This window comes from Ornithodoros turicata, chromosome 1 (genome assembly GCF_037126465.1).
Source record: "Ornithodoros turicata isolate Travis chromosome 1, ASM3712646v1, whole genome shotgun sequence".
Taxonomy (NCBI): Eukaryota; Metazoa; Arthropoda; class Arachnida; order Ixodida; family Argasidae; genus Ornithodoros; species Ornithodoros turicata.
The window spans coordinates 228,601,174-228,617,891 of record NC_088201.1 but is presented as its reverse complement, the minus strand read 5'-3'; the positions used below and the strand labels follow the sequence as shown (position 1 = coordinate 228,617,891).

At 45.1% G+C, this 16,718-nt stretch overlaps 1 protein-coding gene across 1 annotated transcript in view; it reads left to right on the top strand.

Annotated features, from left to right (window-relative positions):
• LOC135377125 (uncharacterized) overlaps positions 1-15,977 on the top strand; it is a 28,368-nt gene extending 12,391 nt beyond the window's left edge. Inside the window, exons 4-10 of the mRNA XM_064609433.1 lie at positions 716-849; positions 918-970; positions 5,471-5,582; positions 8,691-8,798; positions 10,747-10,921; positions 13,575-13,739; positions 15,774-15,977. Of these exons, the coding sequence (XP_064465503.1) occupies positions 716-849; positions 918-970; positions 5,471-5,582; positions 8,691-8,798; positions 10,747-10,921; positions 13,575-13,739; positions 15,774-15,809 (783 nt within the window). The 3' untranslated portion in view covers positions 15,810-15,977. The remainder of the gene's footprint in view (positions 1-715; positions 850-917; positions 971-5,470; positions 5,583-8,690; positions 8,799-10,746; positions 10,922-13,574; positions 13,740-15,773) is intronic.
• The last annotated feature ends 741 nt before the right edge of the window (positions 15,978-16,718 follow it).

Sequence of the window (16,718 nt, the reverse complement as noted above, 5' to 3'; positions counted from 1 at the left end):
TTCGTGAAAGTCAATAAACATCGAAAAACATACGCCGATTTCGCCCAAACATAAAAACCGAAAACGCCACATTTTTTAAAGGTACCGTAAAGCAGTAGACAAGCAGGATATGCTGGCGACATGGCTTGAGACTTTGTTGCTTGTAAATCCCATATGCGGAACCATACGACGACAACGTTCTCTAAATATTTTTAATTTATCATGAAAAATCCGGCGTAGTGCAGAGGCACGACGCCTGGTGTCGAACAACCCTCTGTGGAGCGGGCAACACTGTGGAATATGTATTATGTATGCATCACTATTTTGTCGCGTTTTGTTCTTTTGGCGGCTATATTATTTCGTATCATATTTCCATATGAGTGCAGACACCCCTGTTTAGTGTGTTTTTTTGCGAAATGAAATGAAAAAGAAACGCAGCGCTGTTCGGCTGTCGGGTCCAGTGTTATACGCATGCAACGTGGTTGCCCCAGTACGCGGTTGTGAGTACGGATCCCTTCCTAATACTAATACAGTGTTGCCCGTAATCTTTAATTTTGATTTTCTAATTAACTGCACCACCGATTGGAATGAAATTTCCGCAGTTTTTGTACTGATGGCTTGGACTATCGTATAGCCACGCTAAATGAAATTCGGCCTCTGCTGCTTTACAGTACCTTGAAGTGTCAGATATTTTCTCGTTGTTGTGAACATGGTGCATCGTCTGTATTTCCTATAGGAGAATGGATTTACACCTGCGCTTACTTTGGTTGACGACAAGGTGGACGCCCATGCAAGTCTCCTTTCGATCGTGAAATTCATCAGCACACGACCGCAGTTTAATTCGTCAGACATCGTGTTTGTCTTTTGCGGGTGAGTATTATCCGGTACTTTCTAGTTGAGTACTGTAATAAATATCAGCTATTTGTCCCATATTGCAGACGGAAGGTACTCACAAAAAGCCGTGGCCGCCAAGGATTGTACAATCCTCAAGGTACGACACCAGCAGCGTTATCTGTCTATTGAGGTGTCGATACACACTGCACGAAGGCATTGCCAGACATCGCCATTAATGCTGATAGAAATGTAATATTTGTGGATTATGATTATTACCATTCAAGACACATGTACACTCTAAGAAAAAAAAGGGAGTAAAACGGGGAGTAATTGCAGCTTCTACTCCCCTAGTCTGCCATTACTGCCCATTTTAGTCCCCTAACCCGGCATTTAGCCCCGACATTTAGTCCCCAGGACTGCAAATTGTCACTAAACTTCGCGCATGCTCTTCCGAATGCAACAGTCTACGTAAATATGTGCCCTTGATTAATTTCAGCGCCATAAGGCTGTAAAACTCAGACAACGTAGCATTGCATTTCAATGCATTTCACGCGCTGTTGTAAGAGTGCCATGTGCATAATTCGTGTGCATGCATGAAAATACTTTGAAGCAAACCGCCACCCGTGATATATCGAGTGATATAAAATCTTGCGACATACATGGGGAACAATTTGCGAAGAATGAAGCGTTAACTGTTTCCTACTCGGTGTGACTGGAAAATTGCTGCGTTGGCTGAGTTATATACAGCCTTATGCCATCAAATTGACTTAGGGCACATATTTACGTAGACTGTTGCATTCAGGAGACCATTCGCGAAGTTCAGTGACAATTTGCAGTCCTGGGGAGTAAATGTGGGGACTAAATGTCGGGTTAGGGGACTAAAATGGGGAGTAATTAAACTCTAGGGGAGTAAAAGCTGCAATTACTCCACGTTTTTCTTCTTAGAGTGTGAGATGTTCCTCAAGTTTCCCAGCAATCTTGGCGCTAGATGGCGCCCACGTGCAGGATAGTTGTCGCTGAACTTCGCTCGCTATATGAACCTCAACCCGTTTCACCCAGTCACTCTGGCTGCCCTCACCGTAAATGGAAAAACACCCTTATGGGTGTAAATGGCTTGCCCTATACCTCACACCACTTTTTACACAGTATGGTCTGGAACACCCCGTTTTAGAAGGTGTATTCCTGTAAAGCACCCTTTGAAGCGGTGCTTTTCCTTGAAAACGCCGTCTTTTGCACCTTTATACACCCTTTGAGGAGGATTTTTATCAATCTTACACCCTCCTGAAAGGGTGTTTAATAGGTGCAAAAGAAGGCAATTTCAAGGAAAAGCACCCTTTCAAAGGGTGTTTGACATAGCATACACCCTCTAAAAAGGGTGTTCCAGAGCATACGGTGTAGAAAGTGGCGTGAATTATAGAACAAGCCATTTACACCCATAAGAGTGTTTTTCAGTTTACAGTGAGCTATCTTTATGTGTCCGTATCTGCATGCCGTTCCTGCACATACTTGTCTTCACCTGTCTTCACAGGAGTGCTCGCGTCAGTATCTTGACTGCGTGCAAAGTCTATATCCCTCAGTTCTGTAGATGCTACTCTTCAATGTCAAATGTGAGATGCAGTAGCAAGCTATTAGCCCCATTGTTTCTCAGTGATGGCCAGTAGTTATAGCTGCATGTAGTTAAACTACTAGTTAAACTACCTGATTGTAGTTAAAAAGTAGTTATCAACTACTTGCAGAAATGTGGTGGCAACTACTAGTTAAACTACTACTTCTTGTACTTGACTACAGTAGTTAGGTTACTGCAGGCGTCAAGTACTTCCGATCTTGCCGCAAGCTTTACGGCACGATTGTGCTTCCGACTTTTCCCTTGAGCTACTTGCTTGATGAGAACGGAGGTGCAGAGCAATTGTGCCGTGCATGTGTACTAAATCTTCACTTTTATCGCTGCTTGTGATTCATATTTAAGTGCCCTCGGGCACCTATATATGAATGAATGAATGAATGAATCGCGAATGAATGAATGAATGAACGAATCGCGAATCGCGAATGAATGAATCGGGAAAGTTCTCCTGAATGCAACAGTCTGCGTAAATATGTGCCCTTGGTAAATTTGATGGCATAAAGCTGTATACCTCAGCCAACGTAGCAATTTCCCAGCCGCACAGAGTAAGAAACTGTTAGCGCATCTTTCCTCGCAAATTGTGCCCTATGTATGGCGCAAGATTTTATATCACTCCATATATCACGGTTGACGGATTGCTTCAAAGTATTTTCATGCATGCACACGAATTATGTACTTGGGACTCTTACAACAGCGCTTGAAATGCAGTCTCCACTCTGTGACATTCATTTACTCCCGTGCATTTACTCCCGAAAGGGACTATTTTTTGTGGCAATGCATTTAGTCCCCAAAAGGAGTAAAAGTACTCCTTTTTTTTCTTAGAGTATAGAAGGACGCGCCGTTGTCGTTCTCACAGATGTTGCAAAGTCAGAAATGCTGCTAACCCACGTGTAAAGTCAGTCACCCAATAGCGAGGGTTCTTTTTTCTTCCTCTCTTTCTTTGTGCGGTTGTATTTCGCGAAGCCTGTATCGGTCTCAGATTGGTCGCTTTCGCTAACAGATACATCTCGGTAGCTAATAAACGGTGTCATTTTCCAGCAGGATAATTTTTATAATAGCGAACCACGGCCACGATTATTAAATTTCTAATTGTCAGTCAAAACGTGGAAGAATATGATGAGATGGCAACAACCTTGGGGCAACATAGACTGCGGCGCTGTCTTGATTGGCAGCGCCACAATTCTACGTTGCTGCAAGGTTGTTTCCATCTCATCGCTGATTGACGGCTCTAATCGCAATGTTGTTCCCCTGCCGTAATCAAACCAGGCCGATTTGGAGTTGGTGTAATTATAGCTGCGACTGCTTAATAGACTGGTGCAGCTGGAACAAATTTCGTACTCGTCGAGAGCAGACTGTGGCGCAGCTCTGCAAGATGATCACTACACTTTCTGTCTGTGCATTACAGGGGTAAAGTTTGGAGAAACCAGGTGAAAAGGCGCCTCTTAAAGGCCAGCTCTGCCGATATCCCAAATAGTCGAAACGGTTGTGATGTTCTGAAAGCCCACATCCAGCTCTCCCCAAAATGCACCTTCATTCTCCCAGTTCGGTACAGTACCATGTCAAAAAAGCAGATAATTCATTCCGAAACACACATGGGCGCAGCCATTTTTATGACGCAGATGCACCCGAACGGGCATTGTGACGTATACGCGCCTTCGTACTTGTCAGTGGATTCCAGCTACGGCTTTTCGTGGCTTCACGTATCTGTGCTTGAAGATGGCGAACAGCCGGGTTCCGCTAGTTCCGCGATAAGTAAACAATGCAGCAGCTGAGCATCTGCGAACTCATTCGTGACCAAGCTCTGTGCGATGTGACTAGAATTCGTCGTTTGTGTTTTGTGAGCACGTAGAATTTGTATCAAGTCGCGCCTGCGTTAGCCCCTTTACAGCACTTGCATATTGTAGGGTCAATTATCTTAGGAAATTGACTGACGTTTCGACAGCCGTTTTAGCAAGAAAATACCGACAGTGTGTTATTTTAGCAGGAAAAAATCGTGCAATGTATTTGAGAAACCGCATACTGCAATGGACCAGGTTTTACGTGCGATTTACGAATGTGCAACACCGTCCACGATGTTATGGAACGACGAGCGACGTAAAACGAAATACAAATCACGTTTTAAACTTTTTATGGGATTCTGTGCATTTTCCAGAAGCTTTCTTTGTGAGGCAAGATAGACCAAGGGAAAGGGGTGAAGAAAGGTGTTAACGCTGGTGATGAACCCGATGTCCCTGGCTATCTGCCAAACTCAAAATAAGATTCAGGAATACGGCATTTGGATAACACACAGACAGTTTACTAACACTCTGGTATGATACATACAATGAAATACAATAAAGATATACCTAGCAATTTGGGTGATGAAGGGCCGAATGAGCTAATGCGAGGATCCAACAGACTAACGACGTATGGTGATGAACGTCGTACAATGAAAGAACTCAGAACAGCACGTGGCGCGCGCTTATAAGCATGTAGCGGCGCCACTGCTGGCTTATGACGATGACGGTGAGGCCGAATTGAACAGTTTGGCTCTCACATCTTTGAATCACACACTCCCATGTCATGCTGCGTCGTGTGGCACGCTACAAACTACTGCATTTCATGTCTAGCATCTGGATATGCTTTGTAATGAGCACCGTAGCACAAAAACATGCACACGAAAGCTATGAATTTAGTCCCCAAAAGGAGTAAAAGTACTAGGAGTGTAAGGCGCATCGCGTCCTGTCATGTAAACCGTCCCAAGTCGATCTTTGCGGCCAGTCGACTGTTGCTTTCAGTCGACGTGCGTGCCCATGTAAACGCGCCTGCAGACACCGCTATCCTAAGGCGCATATCAGCTTTGAAGCCGAGGTTGTACAGACGCGCATGGGGCTTCACTTCGCGGAATACAACACCGGCACATGAACACTTTGTTGTTGTCCTTTATTTGATGCCAATGTGTCCTGCGGCGTACCAGTTTTTTCTTTCCCTTTTCCGCTGTCTTACAGTGATATTGCTTTTGGAGCGAGAGAATAACACTCTTCTATCTATTTTCAGGTATCACGTGGGAGGGCGGAATATGTAACGACGAAAAAAAGGTGGTTCTCGTCAACGACATTGCGAATATTTTTTACGCCTTGCCGAACGCTATGTTCCAGCTCGCACGCCTGTGAGTAAACAGCCGCATTGTCGTCTGCAACCTACCGTCCACGTTGAAGCTCTGTGCTGATGAATACCGTTGTTTTCCTGCACGTTAAGTCAATGGCAAGATGAAGTGATTGGCAGTATTTGAAGTCTTCGGTATTTAAATGGTATTTAAAGCAATCTGGGGGTACTCTTACCGCCGTGAAGGTACTGCGGCTATGAGCGACGTACAGATGTGGCGAGATGAAGAGAGGACAGCTGGAAAGGGGTGGGGGTTCGTGTGCGTCCCTGGCCGACTTCAGGGGGAACTGTGTCGACACTCGTCCGGTGAATCTCTGAAAACCCAAGGAAAACCTCATACAGCGCAGCCGGTGGTAAGACCCGAACTCACCACCTCCCTGGTCTTCAGCTACGACATTGGCTAACACCGACAAGCGGGACGACTTAACCCTTTGGGACATGCCGCTGGTATTTTACTTCACGTAATTCTCCCGGGTAATACTTTCTAATTTACTCGAAGCGCATTTTTGCCGAGCTTTTCGTCGAAGCACTTGAAGCATCCTTCTGTGTGCTTCGGCTGTGTGCGCTATAGGTTGTTGAGCGAGAGCGGGCCCTGCATTCGGCCCAGGTCCCCCAAGGTCGCCATTTTCCCATGTATTTGTTCCTATCCCAATGCGTGCAATGCCGGAGGCCGCCCTTAGATACCCCATTGTTACCAGACGTTGGCTTGCGTGGATTGTAGCGCGCTAAAGATCCAGTTGAAGCACAATCCAAGCCAGGCCAAGTCACCGAAGGAGAAATGGACGACTGCAGAGCCTGCGGCGCCTCGTACGACAGGTATGCTATGTGATGCACGCAGCCGTGCACTAGATCCTTCCGATCGCTCAACACGTTTGAAAACGGGACCAAAAAGTGAAACACGACAGAGAAAGTTGTTATACGCGTTTTATTTGGACATATAAAGACTATATTCATTCGCAGAAACAACAAAAACATTTTGCCGCTAAACTTAGCGCGCTGAAGTGATCCGGAACGGCAACAGTGGGGTATCTAGTGGCGGCCTTCTTCGTTGCACGCTTTTCCGAGGTGAGTTTGAGGGACCTGATTCGGCCCGTCACCGTAATGTTCATCGTGGTCATGCAGGAAAGGAAAACATGGCGACCTCCGACGCGACGTCGTGAGCTGGTGCCGGATATAGACGCGCATTTCCTTCATTGGGACAGGAGAGACGTCGAGCCAAAAAAAAAAAAAAAAAAAAGAATGCCATGCCGACCTCTTCCACGACGCCGGCGAGAGATGACGAGAATGATGACCCTGGCGATCAATAAGGTGACACAGAAAGGCCAATGTGATGGGATCATGAAAATCGCGCGCCCTTGACCTGGCTGCCGTAAATGAGCCTCTTCTTTCGCCGCCCGTTCACGACGTCGCGTCAGGAGTCGCCAAGTGAGAGCTGGACCTAAGCGAACTCCAACTGGGGACGAACCAGTGTGATGTGACCCAGGCGTTTAACATAAATAGGGGCGGGTGGGGGGGTGGGGGGAGTTGCTGTTTCAAGTACCTTGCACAGTAGACTTTGTTACTTTGGTGTAATGCATTGGTCCCATGGCGCGCACCTTTTCGGTGAAAAAATAGCTAGGAAGCAAGCGAGCTGATGAAGATGATGCATAATGTAAAAACCCCGAGACTAGGGAACACGAAGGGACTTCGTGTTATGTCTGTCCCTTCGTGTTCCCTAGTGTCGGGGTTTTTACATTAGGCACCTTTTCGGTGCTGCCTTTACAACCGAATCGAGGAAACCATATCTTGTGAGGCGGGAATGAAGAAAAGGATTGTCCTGGGTCGCCAGATGTGGAAGGAAGGTGACCGGGCCGTGGCTCACTCCAAGAACATCTTCATCCGCCAAACTCTTGTAATAAGGATGCGGCAGTCGGAGTAGCAACAAATACAAACGTTTAATGATGATGAGACGTATTTACAGGCATGCATAATAATTTAGGATGGTAAGGTGCCGAATAGGTCGTCGTAGGACGTTCCATGAATGACGACTGACGATTACGACGTGGCGCACCGCCGTTAAATACTACGGTGGCGCCACTAACACACATTGGCCAGAGCCGTATATTAAAAGGGAGTCTGGCCATTAATGGGTCATGCCTATACCTGAAGCTCCACCCACTTTTTCGGCTTTCCGACCAATGAAGTCTTGAAATATGGGGCGCTATCAATCAGCCTATCCTCACTATTTGCCCCCATATCCAACATGGGCAGCGCCATTTTGGGTGGCAAGTGGATTGGATGGGATTGAAATGGATACCTCTCGCAATCTGCAAAAGTAGTGGATTGTTGGTCGCAAATTTGATAAGCGCCACCTAGGGAGCGTAAGGTACGTCGGGAATTGTCGTCTGCTTCCGTCGTTGTACCGCTGCCGGCAGAACCACCTACTGGGACACATTCTGTTGTCGGTATGATTTTTAAACAAATGTACATGAATAGTTGGAATATAAGAGGCAAGAATGTTTATATCCATGAAATCCAGCTGTTAAAAATAAGATTGTACAGCACAGCGCCGTTTTTGTTATGATTTCGTCGTGATCGCCGTGTTCACGAGGCCTAACACCGGCGACAAAACGTATTATTTTCAGTTAGATATCGATGGATCAGCATAAGTTGAAACTGATTTCCGAGAAATTTATATTAGGATGTACATTTGCAGCATAAAATCAGGTTATTCTGTGAAAATTTTTGGTCACGAAATCCCCGCTTCACTGTGCTTGTTTTCGTCGCCATTTTGGGTGGCAGTATGGTGTCATGGCGACCCCCTTGGTAAAAAGCAAACCAATCATAGGAGCGAAACTGTGATTGACAGGTCGAGCCTCTTTTTGTGACTCCTCCCAATGGCCAGACTCCCTTTTAATATACGGCTCTGACATTGGCGATGGGCATGTCAGCTGACGATGACAATGACGCTGACAATCTGGATGACTCGAAAGTGGTAGCATACGTAAACGTTTAAAAAAACTACCAATGTTGAGTTTTTCTCCACTGCCTCATTTTTTAGCATTTACGATGTAAAGCCGAATTTAAATTAATGTTATCATGTTTGTTTGTTTGTTTGTTTGTTTACTCTCAGGCTGGGTGCACCAGCATCGTGCACACCAAATTTTTCGAGACTGGGAGGTCGGAGTCACCCATTCTTTCCCACAAACTGCACTATGAACAGCATTAGAACATTTCTCAGGTGAGTGTTGCGCATCTCCTTTGTACTGAGGAATATACTGTTTGACAGTAACGCTATAACTTAATAGATTCCACATTATAGCACTTACACTTTTGACGATAGCTGTAGTTATGATGTTTATGACAACAGCAGCTATGAGTGGAGGTCGACATGTATGCACGGTCTTGGTCAGCTTGGTGTTGCAAAAAAGAAAACGTCACACAGGCGTAAATCATGTAGCCTCCGCACACTACCATCAGTCTAAGATAAAGGAGTACTTTTGCTCCTTTTGGGGAATAAATACGTTGCCACAAAAACATAGTTCCTTTCGGGAGTAAATGCACGGGAGTAAATTAATGTCACAGAGTCGAGACTGCATTTCACGAGCTGTTGTAAGAGTCCCAAGTACATAACTCGTGTGCATGCATGAAAGTACATTGAAGCAAACCGTCAACCGTGATATATCGAGTGATATAAAATCTTGCGCCATACATTGGGCATAATTTGCGAGGAAAGATGCGCTGACTGCTTCTTACTCTGTGTGGCTGGAAAACTGCGATGTTTGCTGAGTTACATACAGCCTTATGCCGTTCAAATTGACCAAGGGCACATATTTACGTAGACTGTTGCATTTAGGAGACCATGCGCGAAGTTCAGTGACAATTTGCAGTCCTGATGAATAAATGTCGGGACTCAATGTGCAAATGGGGAGTAATTGCAGACTAGGGGAGTAGAAGCTCCAATTGGCTCCGCGTTTTACTCTTTTTTTTTTCTCTTAAAGTGCACTGGTATTGCTTCACCGTCATTCCTTAGGTGGCAACTACGAGCTCTCAAACTGTTTTCTCACGTGATCGATATCATGCCCTCAGCTGGGGTTCGAAAATCACCTGCGTGGCCATATCACTTCTTTAGTCGTAAAAAAATGGGGGCATACCTCGAATAATGTGTGTGACTTTTCAGTTTTCGTTTTGTGTTCTTTCTTTCCTTTCCTTATCTCCTTTGCTTTTCCTTTTATTTTCCTCTTTTCTTTTCCTTTCCCTTTCTTTTTCCTTTTCTTTTTTCCTTTCCTTTTCTTCCCTTTCTACTTCCCTTTTGTCCTTTTTTCTTCTCATTATTCTCTTATTTTTCTTTCCTTTTATCCCTCTTTCCTGTTTCTTCCCCTTTTCTTTCCTTCTTCTCTTCTTTTCCTTTTTTTTGGAATAGCAATCCGAGCTTCCCTCCCCCCCACCTGGCTGACCTTTCTTTTCTTCTTTCTTAATAAACATATCCCCCCCCTCGAAGAATATATTGAGTAAATCTTCGCAACACTTTAAAACCTCTGTATCGTATCATTTAGGTAGAGTTTCTGTCTCTGTTCACGGCTTTGGTGAAATATTTAGGTTATAGGTAAAGAGATGCTATACGTGACTGGGATACTCACGTGACATTACACCATTTCGTGGAAAGGTTGTCGGTACTGCAAACTTGGGTCACGAAAGGCTCTAAACTCTAAGGCAAATGCCACTTTCGTTCAGTCGGACAGCTTGGCCCCGCACGAATCTGTTTATGTAACGCTCGCAACACAACGATGAATTCAGAACCCGTCCACACTTACAATGCAGAATTACTTGAGACAATAGACGTTCTGAGGCTGGAACACATATAGAAAGTTCAAATACGTACAAAGCCTCAAACGCCGAAGAAATTAAAGACGGAAGAAGGAAGTCACTGAAGAGCTTAGCCAGCTGTAGGACTCGAACCCGCATCTTCTGGATTACCTCTCCAGGGCTCTACCATTGAGCTAAACTAACACACTTCCCCCTGGCGACTTCTCAGGTAGCCCTGGTCCGGTAATCCAGAAGATTCGAGTCCTCCAGGTAGCTAACCTCTTTAGTGACATCTAATATTCAGCACAGTTACGGTTTTTATTATATTTAAACTTTGTGTTTTGAACGCTAAAAATTCGTGTCGATTTTTCCGGCAACTGAAGACAGCTGAAACGAAAGAATAGTAGCCAGGCAAGAGAATGTTTCCGCAAAAAGTACAACAGCTCAGTCTCATCGAACTTCTACAACGTCCTGCCAGGCAAGATTGCAAACGAAGACGAGTACTGCAAGAAAGTTGGAGATTTGATGAAGGAACCACGAGACAGGGGCCTCTGCAGTGTGAGTTAACCATTACCAGAGTTGTACACGTTGCTCGAAAAAAGTAGTTGATTACAGTTACTGTTACTACTGCGCGGAAAGTAATTTTTTACCGTCACAAATTACTCCACCAAAAATGTAATGAGTTACCGATTAAAAATGTAACGCGTTACTTTTCCCGTTACTTTTAAATTGCCAGCAAGCCTGCAATGAATGCAACCATGCAGCTCTTCTAGCAAATTATATTATAAGACACCAACACGCATGATAAGTGAAATTAACAAATACATTTGAAAGAAACATACAAAACACGTACGCGCGCTTATCACAGATTTACACACACATTTAAAGCAACATCGAAACAACCGCGTCGAAACATTCCCTTCGTTCTGTTACTACTGTCATGTTCAGCCTGCACAGTTTATCAATACAGTCACCTATTTTACTGTTGCTCAGTAGGTCGCGGTTGTAAGGGACTATCACATTACTGTGGTGTGTATGGAACACGTGTGGACTAAAGACGGCCGTCACAGTGACATCTGCGTCATTGCTTCAGTCGAACTCGTGATGGAACACAAGAACAGATTTGGTTTGCCGAAAAGGGTTGCCATTGGTGACAAAAGGTTAAAAAAGTAATCGATTACTCAGTAATTTATTTATCGATTTTTATTAATATTATTAATAAAAATCGATAAATAATAATATTATTTAGGAATTTATTTATCGATTACTCAGTAATCGATTACCGAAAATTGTAATCATATTACTGGGAAAATTACTTGCTCAGAAAATTAAATTACGTTAAAAATTACTGAAAAGTAATTGATTACTAGTAACGCAATTACTATTAATGCGTTACGTACAACTCTGAGTCCATTACACAGATAGATACTTATGGAATAATGATGTGTCATATTAATATAGACGAAAGAAACGCTGTACGTTCAGAGCCTCATTCTATTTCTTTGCAATAATACGTCATAAGATACGACAGACGATGACTTCCAGTGGTGTGATCGTGTACTTGAAGAATTAGCGCAGGGCGTGCAATGAAGGCATCGAAGGCGACTACTGAAACTCATCAGCACGGTGACGTCACATCAGGCCTTTCTACCACTGAGAAGACAGTGGAAGTGATCACGTGTTTTGAGAAAACTAATGGGAGTGGCGCAGGTTTCCGTCCCTCTTACGTCGGAGCTTTACACCGGGGTTTCTTCAGTGATGGCTGTATTATCAGCTAAGAGACTCGAAAAAAAAAAAAACAAGTATCTTTCCTCGATATTCTTACGCTATACGGACTTGAAAAGTATAATGAGCGACACCGAGAGGGGGAGCCACAATAAAAATATGGGCAGCTGTTTCTCGACGGACGACGTGAGAGCATGAGGGATTCCCTCGTAGATCCGTTTAGCCACACGAGTGCCATCCTCACGGAATATTCTAGTGGAAGAAAACGCGAAAACACTGCTTACAGAGCCCAAGTTCCGTCCCGTCTCGTGTTGAGCATTCACACGGTGCGGAATACTGGGAGTGGCGTATTGCGAATTCAGCAGACGACACTTAGCAGACGCCACCGTCAGCGCGTTTTCCTGTCGTCTGCTAAGGAATATCTTGTGGCTTTGTCGCTGGATATTCTCCATGGTTAGCAGTGGCAGACGACACTTAGCAGACGACACTTAGCAGGCGACACCGTCAGCGCGTTTTTCCTGTCGTCTGCTAAGGAATATCTTGTGGCTGTGTCGCTGGATATTCTCCATGGTTAGCAGTGGCAGACGACACTTAGCAGACGACACCGTCAGCGCGTTTTTCCTGTCGTCTGCTAAGGAATATCCTGTGGCTGTGTCGCTGGATATTCTCCATGGTTAGCAGTGGCAGACGACACTTAGCAGACGACACCGTCAGCGCGTTTTTCCTGTCGTCTCCTAAGGAATATCTTGTGGCTGTGCAGCAGGATATTCCCCACGGTTAGCAGTGTACGTGAAGACACAACATTGAGCGCTCGCGATCACGTGACAGCAGAAAGCTATGACGCTCTTCGCATCTTCCGCTTCTGGGGGAATGTCGCTCGTGTGAATACGCGTGGTACGTAGTCGCAAAACGTAGAAGACGTACGTAAAGAACGTAAAGACGTAAAACGTAAAGAACGTAAAAACGTAAAGACGTATAACACCCTTTGAAAGGGTGCTTTTTCTTGATAATGCCTTCATTTGCACCGTTTAAACACCCTTTTAGGAGGGTATGTATAAACCCCCCTAAAACGCTGTATAAAAGGTGCAAAAGAAGGCATTTTCAAGAAAAATCACCCTTGCAAAGGGTGTTTCACACGGAATCCACCCTCTAAAAAGGGTGTTACAGACCAAACGGTGTAAAAAGTGGTGTGAGTTATAGGACAAGCCATTTACACCCATAAGGGTGTTTTTCAGTTTACAATTATGTACTCTTATCAGCCTCTCTGCGAAAGAATGCGTTCAACAGTGTCATTCGTAAGGCGTAATAGTTCAATAGTGCGAGACCCAATTTTTAGAATCTCTGCCTTTTTGGAGATAAGATTTCAGAAAGATACAAAAACATGGAGTGTGTTTGTTTGCCATGTGGTGTCATTCTGCATAGTTAAACTGTAAAAAAAAACCGGGCACCCAAAATATTTTATTTCCTAATACATGTTTCGTTATAGCGAGAAGCAACACGACGGGTATACGACAGTCCCGAGCTAAAAAATGTAACACACTCAAGAAAGAAACCATGCATCTTCGACTGCTGCAGCATTTCGGATAACCAGAAGCAAGTTACATTTCATACCAATTTGGCTTTCGATGGCAAGCCCTGTGGAGAAAAAGGCGTAAGTACTGCTCGGTCTCTGCCGAAGGACCTTTTTCTTTTAGTCACGTCGTTGCCGATTGCTAGCATTTTGTAGCTTCGTGTTTCCACTACCAGGTGGCTATGACCGTGAGGGTGCGCAAACGTGGCGGTCTGATTAGGGAGATAATAAAAGATAAGGGGTTGGAAAGAGGGAGAGTAGGCCAGTATAACTCCAGGGCCCAACTCAGGGGATATGTGTGCCGATGTCGATCAGCACAGTCGAAATAAAATCCGTGATCCGAACCGGAAGTGAATCCGAGCCGAAAACTGAAATTAAACGTTACTTCCTGTCGGATGCGAAAACAACCCGAACAATGTTTTTTTCTTGTCCTGAACAGAACAGAAACAAACAAACAAAAAAAAGAATGATGCGGTTACTGGTTCGGGAACCAGTTGAGAGGTGAAAAAAACTGTACTACTGACCGTGCTTTTTCGTTTGTTTATTTTTTGTTAATTTTTTGTATGATGCGAGTACAAGATTTTGACTTTTCTTCTCTTTTGACGTCGGCTTTCTTGCCTGGAGCAAAAGAGGTCCTTTTCTTCCCTTCTTCTTTACTTCCCATTTTCTCCCCTTTTCATTACTCCCCATTTTCTCTTTTTTTCTTCTCCTTTTCTATTCTCCTTCCCTTTTCTTTTCTTCTTTTCCTTCCCTTTTCTTTAATCCCCGTTTTCTCCTTTTTCTTCCCATTTTCTTTTCTTCTTTTCCTTTTCTTTTCATCCCCCTTTCCTTTCCTTCTTCCCTTCTTTTCCTTTTTGTTTGGAATAGCAAGCCGACCCTCGTCTGGCTGACCTTTCTTTTCTTTTTCTTAATAAGCATATCTCCCCCTCTCACCGTGCTCTGCTAAAAAGCACTTCGCTCTTCGTTTTCAGCAGACGACGACAGAACAAGACAGTAAAATATCGGATGAATATTAAATGTGTGTATGACTTGTCTAGTGTTTTCACCTGAAACGGTTATCTCACACTTCTCCCTTACAACTGTGTACGATGAGGAAAAGCCCTCTTCGATGTAAAAAAATTACAGGCGACGAACCGGTTAAACCAGGACCGAAAAAGGTAACGGTTCTTCCCGACCGATGGCCGCTCTTTTTTTCTTTTCTTAGGGGAGGGGTTCTCCCTCAGCCGAACACGAAGGGAACCGATATACTAATTTCGGTTCAGCAGAGCTAAACCCGAACCAGAACCAGACATCAAAAAAGAAAGAAGAAAAAAGATACCGGTTCCGGTCTTTGAATGAAACACAACAATAACTTTATTGCAGGATGATGGGTGGGGAGTTTCATCGCCGGGGGCGATACTCTCCCCCATTGCTGGAGGTGAAGCAGGGAATGAAGGAACGTGTCCCGTTACAATGACGATCGCAGTCATGTGGCGTCCAAGAAGGCCACGAGGGCCTTGATGGCAGAGCGTTGGTGTGCTGGATGCAGCCAGGGACCAAGCAATTTTGTGAGGGAGAGGGGACGGGAGTCTAGCTCGTTGAGGGATGAGGAGAGTACGGAGCGGGAAGATTGGTAGTGTGGACAATGGAGAAGAATGTGCTCGACATCTTCAACAGCAACGCAGTTGCTGCAGTGTGGAGAGGTAACTTGTCTCAAGCGGTAGCGTCACTGTGCTGTGAATGCCACGTCGATGCGCATTCGATGGACTGATGGGGCGTCTTCACGAGAGAGTGCGGGCATGCGGAAAGCGAGCGCTGGGTCAACTCTGCTCAGCATGGCGGCGGCGGGGGAGGGGGGGTAGTATGTCGGCGGTCCGTTCGCGGGTAACAAGAGGAGTGACGAGGCTTCAAGGCTTCGAATGAAATACAGTTGAACATGTAACAACGTAAACATGAGTACAACAGCATTTCTTAGTTGGGGTGAAGAGACGCGGCCCTACTGCGGTTACCAGGAAAGGTGAACGCTCCATCGCTATGGTCGCTCCACGCTACGTGCCAGTGTCAGCGTAAATAACCTGGAACATAGTCAGTACAGTTTCAACATAAACAACCTGTGACACTAACATTATCTTTCAGGACGGAAAAATCTGCTTCTACGGCGTGTGCCTATAGCCACTAAACGCACCTCATGACGATGTCTAGCATGCGGTCCTGGGCTGAGAAGCTTGCAGTTGCATTTCCAGACTCGAAGCTGTACATTTGAAATCACTCCGACACTCTAAGGAGAAATGTTTGCAATGAAAATAATAAAGTGAAAGAAAACTCATAAACAGTGCATTAGTGTACTCGCATATTACGTGTAGGTTCAAATCCAGGATTTGATCAATTAATGATTTCAAATAATCGCTGTCCATGCCCTGCTTCCTCCATCACACTGGACTAAGCCAAGAACTATATGACTCAGAGTTCCTTCTAATCAATCTTAGAAGCGACCGGCCTACGTCCTTACTATCGACCCTTCATCTTTTCAGCATCTCGGATCATCTTCTCCCGGCTACAGTCGTAACGTTGCCTACATGAGTGAGGCCAACAACGGCAAACCGGTCGCGTCTCACCCAGCGACATCAAATAATCAACGATTATTTAATTTTATTCGGGTACACTGTGTGCAGAGAGGATAGGGAGCGCGATGTGTTGCACAAATGATGGAGTTTTGCGCTTGCTCCTTTTTTTTTTCGATTTTTGAATATTGTTGCTATCTCGCACGGTTCCCCACACAGGAACTCCGGCATTCCACGCGAAATTTCATGCCAAATGTCATCTGTCTGCGCGAATGTGTATGCCTCATCCTTCTGTATGTGTATGCCTCGTCAAGCGAAGTGGCGTGCGCCACCTGAGGCATGTCTTCGTCGTCGTCCACGGTCCGCCACATCACTCTCGCCCTCAGAGGCGGAGCGGTTCTTGCGGTTGAAGTCCGCGTCGATACCAAGACGGGAAGAATGACGGCAGCACGTAGACGAGGGACGGCTGGGCCTTACGTCCTTGGCTTGTGGTGCTGGATATGTTGCGGACGAGGGCTGG